At 45.1% G+C, this 4,687-nt stretch overlaps 1 protein-coding gene across 1 annotated transcript; it reads right to left on the bottom strand.

Moving 5' to 3' along the window:
* Positions 1–3,216: 3,216 nt before the first annotated feature.
* On the bottom strand, positions 3,217–3,630 carry LOC119306613 (zinc finger protein ZAT8-like). Its single transcript, XM_037582790.1, has one exon. It carries the CDS (start codon positions 3,628–3,630, stop codon positions 3,217–3,219), a length of 414 nt encoding a protein of 137 aa, XP_037438687.1.
* Positions 3,631–4,687: the final 1,057 nt, after the last annotated feature.

Genomic DNA, 4,687 nt, shown 5'->3' with positions numbered 1-4,687 from the left:
CAGGATAGCCGTCGTCATCCTCTTCTTCTTCATTGTCTTCCATCATAACCCCTATTTCTCCGTGCTTGGTCCAAACATTATAGTGGGGCATGAAACCGGACTCAAATAGGTGGACGTGAATGGTTCTTGACGTAGAGTAAATGTGACCATTCTTACAGCCAGCACATGGACAAGGCATAAAACCATCCGCCCGCTTGTTTGCCTCAGCGGCAAGCAGAAAAGTATGCGCGCCATTAATGAACTCGGGAGAGCATCGGTCATCATACATCCATTGTCGGCTCATCTTCATTACACAACACCGAATAGACCAAATTAATACAAGTAAATACATAAAGTTCATATACAACACTTAATTAAATGCAACATACAAATAACTCTCTAGCTAAAGAATTTAAATGCAACAACAAATGCGATCATGATCGCAACTAAGGTAACAATTGATCCAACAGCATAATGATACCAAGCCACACTATCAATGGCATATTTCTAATCTTTCTAATCTTCAACCTCATTTTCTCCATCTTGATCTTGTGATCATCGTCGACATCGGCAACATGCAACTCCAATTCCATCTTCTCCCCCTCAATTCTTTTCATTTTTTCTTTCAAATACTCGTTTTCTCTTTCAACTAAATTTAACCTCTAGACAATAGGGTCGGGTGGAATTTCCGGTTCACATACCTCCTAGATAAAAATATCCATGTCAACTTGATGGGCATAATTTGTCATAAACACAAAATGCAACAACTAGTTATAAAAGAGAATATACCACATCCGAATCATAACAAGGACGAGGGCCGACGGGGACGGATATCAAAACCATGGCACTATGTATAACAAACAACATACGGGTAAGATAATTATACGAGTAACTATATATCCAAATCACACAAACATCAATTTGGTAATGTAAAACATTCATGAACAAGAGCCTCACCACAAGCTGGTGCCGGCGACGGGACGGTGCGGGCGATCGACGGTGGTTACGACGGAGATTTAGAAGGCACTAAGTAAACCACACCTACAAATGCAAACTAAGTGTTATCTTTGACCTCAAATTGCATATAAATCAAATACTAGCAAATATAATTCCTCCCAAATTAATCACTATACAAAGCATTGCAAGAGCTAATCTAGCAATGATAGTTGAAAGGATAAAGTTGCTAACCTTTGTGATCATTTGAATGGATGGGGGCCTTCAAATCTTGACAAATTTTGGGCAAAATTTGTGAGGAGCTCGAGGAAGAGACGGGAAGAATAGAGGAAGTGAGGGGAAAGGGGAAGAACAGAGCGGCTCGGGTGGATGAAGGGTTTATGTACGTCGACCTTTAGTACCGGTTCGTGCCACGAACCGGTACTAAAGGTGCTGGACGGGCCCCAGACTGACAAAATCCTGCCACCACTCTCTTTAGTACCGGTTCGTGGCACGAACCGGTGCTAAAAGTTCACCGCTAACCGGTACTAATGAGAGCGGCCGGCTAGCCGCCGGAACCGACACTAATGGACACATTAGTGCCGGCTCAAAATCAAACTGGCACTAATGTTTCTCAGATTTGCCCCCTTTTCTACTAGTGTTCCCTATTCTTTTGATGTGACAAATGATCTGCAATTACCACCCGGCGACTAACTTAGCGCTTCATACAACTTCTCCAATTTGTACACACATAATCATTTAGTTACCCACAGTCGAAACGTAGATTTCACGCCCCCCCCTCTCCGAAGCACAAGTATCACATACTTTTTGCTCACTTATTTTCTCTTTGTCGAATACACTCTGTCTTCCCCGCTGATGATTTAGCGTATTGTTGATTATCATCTCCTTCAACACTTCGAGAGGGCTAGCAACTTCAACTTGGAGATGGTAAGCACAAGTAACGCTGGTAGGTGGACGATTGCATGCAATGTTGAAGTGATGCCACTTGGAAATGGTAGCAAGCATGGGCGGAGCTACACTAGGATTGCATGCATTGTCGATACAAGAAGATGAATAAGAGTGTCCCGCCGATTAGACGCAAAAATGAAAATAGAGGCATTGCATATACTTCCATACAAAACTACAGGGATGAAGCCAACCCATCCACCTCCATCTATGCTTGTGTTCTCACTTCTATTATGTCTATTGTACCTAGGATTCCAAGCGATTTCCGCCTTATCCACACACAATTTCCTTCCGCACACGACTAAGGGTTGAGCGCTATAGAGGAGGTTTAACTCGTGTATGAATACACGATCATTTCTTTTGTAGATATGTCATTCCTACAAATACCTGCAATCTATCAACACTAGACAAAAACCTTGATCAAAATGTGTAGCTCATGAGCCACACCAGTCGATGGTCTATGTGACTTTAATATCTCTCCACAACTGAGTATATATCAAATATGTTTCAAAACTTGTTGGTTGTGGTGAGTGCATGACATAAGACCCAAATCTAGGTGGGGATACACAATTTATGTGGACTTGTTTTATTATTGCATAATTTTGTTTTAAATTAGTTTTTGACTTTTTACATGTTTTTCAAAACCCTACACATTTGATCATGTTTGTGCTCACTTCATCAAATGAAGGCCCATGAATTTCATGCCTTTGGCGCAGCCACTTGAAGAAGGTGTACAAGTGAACAGCCATTATTTTGGCGGATCTACACTAGGATTTGGATGTAGTGGACAACCATTATTTTGGCAAACATTTTGAATGGGACATATATAATTCACGTATATAGGACAATGCACATCAAATAAATGAGGAAATGTGCGTAAAACTAGGATTTTTAGGTGATTCTGTACACCCATTCTTGGGCTGCTGGCTCCACCACTGGCAGGGATTTTTCTTTGGGTACCGCCACTTGAAGATGGTAGCAAGGGATTTGTTCAACGACAGAGTCAAAGGCCCTCTTTCAACAACAACAACAACAAACACATGGAATTGATCCTCGGGGGAGTTGTTTACCAGGATCGATCGACTCAACTCGTAGGCGGCTCAGTTAGAACAGAATAATGAACAAATCAATGTAACACATATGTAGTCTCTGTAATCAACGAACGAACAAGTCCTAAATATGTGCATAACCATAAAAATGAGAGAATGAACCAACGATTAACACCTGCTAGTGTGCAGCAAATGTACAAATCCCATCGCGCACACAGGTGAACCAGTAAATCTGCACTGAATGCCTACCTATATAGAACCAACTAGAGAGAAACCAATGGAACGCCAGCTAGAGGAAGAGCTGGAGCAGCACGAGCGGTGCCTGCGCCGTGGTGGCGACCGCGTCGTCACGGTGCCGGCGCATGTGGCCGCCAAGCGCCTGCCCCGTCTGGAACTCGAGCCCGCAGACGTGGCACTGGTATGCCTGCTTCTGGTCCGTGGTCTTATTGGTCGCCCGCTGATCAGACCCGGCAGCGAGGCCGAGCACGAGCCCGTGGCGGCCGCGTAGGTGGCTCGTCCGGTGCCCGCCCAGCGCCTGAAACGAGCTGAACGAGCGGCCGCACGTCTTGCACACGAACTCGCCGTCCGCGCCGCCGCGGCGCATCTTCTTGCTGCGGTCGGCGATGGCGCCGAGGGAGAGCGAGAGGGAGAGTGACAAGGGCGCCTCTGCCTGATCCGTGTACTGCCGCATCGACGAAACCATCTGCTGCGGCTAGTCCGAAACGATGGAGATGGGAAGAGCTCGGAATTTGTTGTGGATGTGGCTCGGTTCATGCGTGGTTAGCCTTTTATAGTGGAGTGGCTACTAGTAGCAGCGTTCGTCACGTGTACACCACGTTTGGCTTGACGAGTTGCTCCATAGTTACGAGTAGAACCTTGTGTTCCGCTCGTGTCAGTTCAGAGTAATTGCTCAGCCTGCTTGCTTCCTTGGTATCCTAGGAGGTAGTACGCGGTTACGGTTACGAGCGGGTGGGCGGAAGGGCCCACGAAATGGGACGGAAGCTAAATTAGCGAGCTCACGGCGTGTGCTGTGGGATCCGGAAAACCCAGAAGTCCCGTTGCCGTTGGACCCAATGCAAAACATCCAGTGTTCGTTGTGTACTTGTTGCACAACGCTCGTTTGACTGGAACCGATTTGACGGGCCAGTCGACGATGAGTCTTGCACCAGAAGAACGAGAAACCGCGGACGACTCCGCACTTTTTTTTCTTTGCCGGGATGATTCCACATTTCCAGTTTTGGCTCTTGCTCCTGTTCTCTCTATTGTCTAGAGTAAAAATGGCTTCCCGCGTTCACCAAAATTGCTCCGTGCATGGAGTTACACGTGCCACGCGCTCGATCGGTCGTCAGTGTTTGTTACACTCGTACGCGTGCGCGTGTGTCTGCTTTTCTCCGAAAAGACTAATGCTGACTAGCTAACATACATATACGAACTAAAACAGTTCTTTTTGAAGGCAAGGCATGACCATGCGGAGACTCAAGAGATTCATAGCGACGACGCCGGCCGATCCAAGTCACGTGTCTTTGGGTAAGGCTAGAGCATGACGTCCATGTTCCATTTCACGTCATTAATCTCCTATAGTTGCATTAAATTCATCATCATAAACATATTTCCATACAAAAATATAAATACAGGATGGTTCATATATCAGTATGTATTTTCATAGACATGCTAAAGTATGTATAGATTTGGCTTGGGAAAAAAGCTACAATTTAAAGTATTGAAACAAATTTATTTGTTTAAATTTGCTAATCCTCAGC

The sequence above is a fragment of the Triticum dicoccoides genome, chromosome 5B, assembly GCF_002162155.2.
Source record: "Triticum dicoccoides isolate Atlit2015 ecotype Zavitan chromosome 5B, WEW_v2.0, whole genome shotgun sequence".
NCBI classification, from domain to species: Eukaryota; Viridiplantae; Streptophyta; class Magnoliopsida; order Poales; family Poaceae; genus Triticum; species Triticum dicoccoides.
This window is presented reverse-complemented; position numbering and strand designations above follow the sequence as displayed.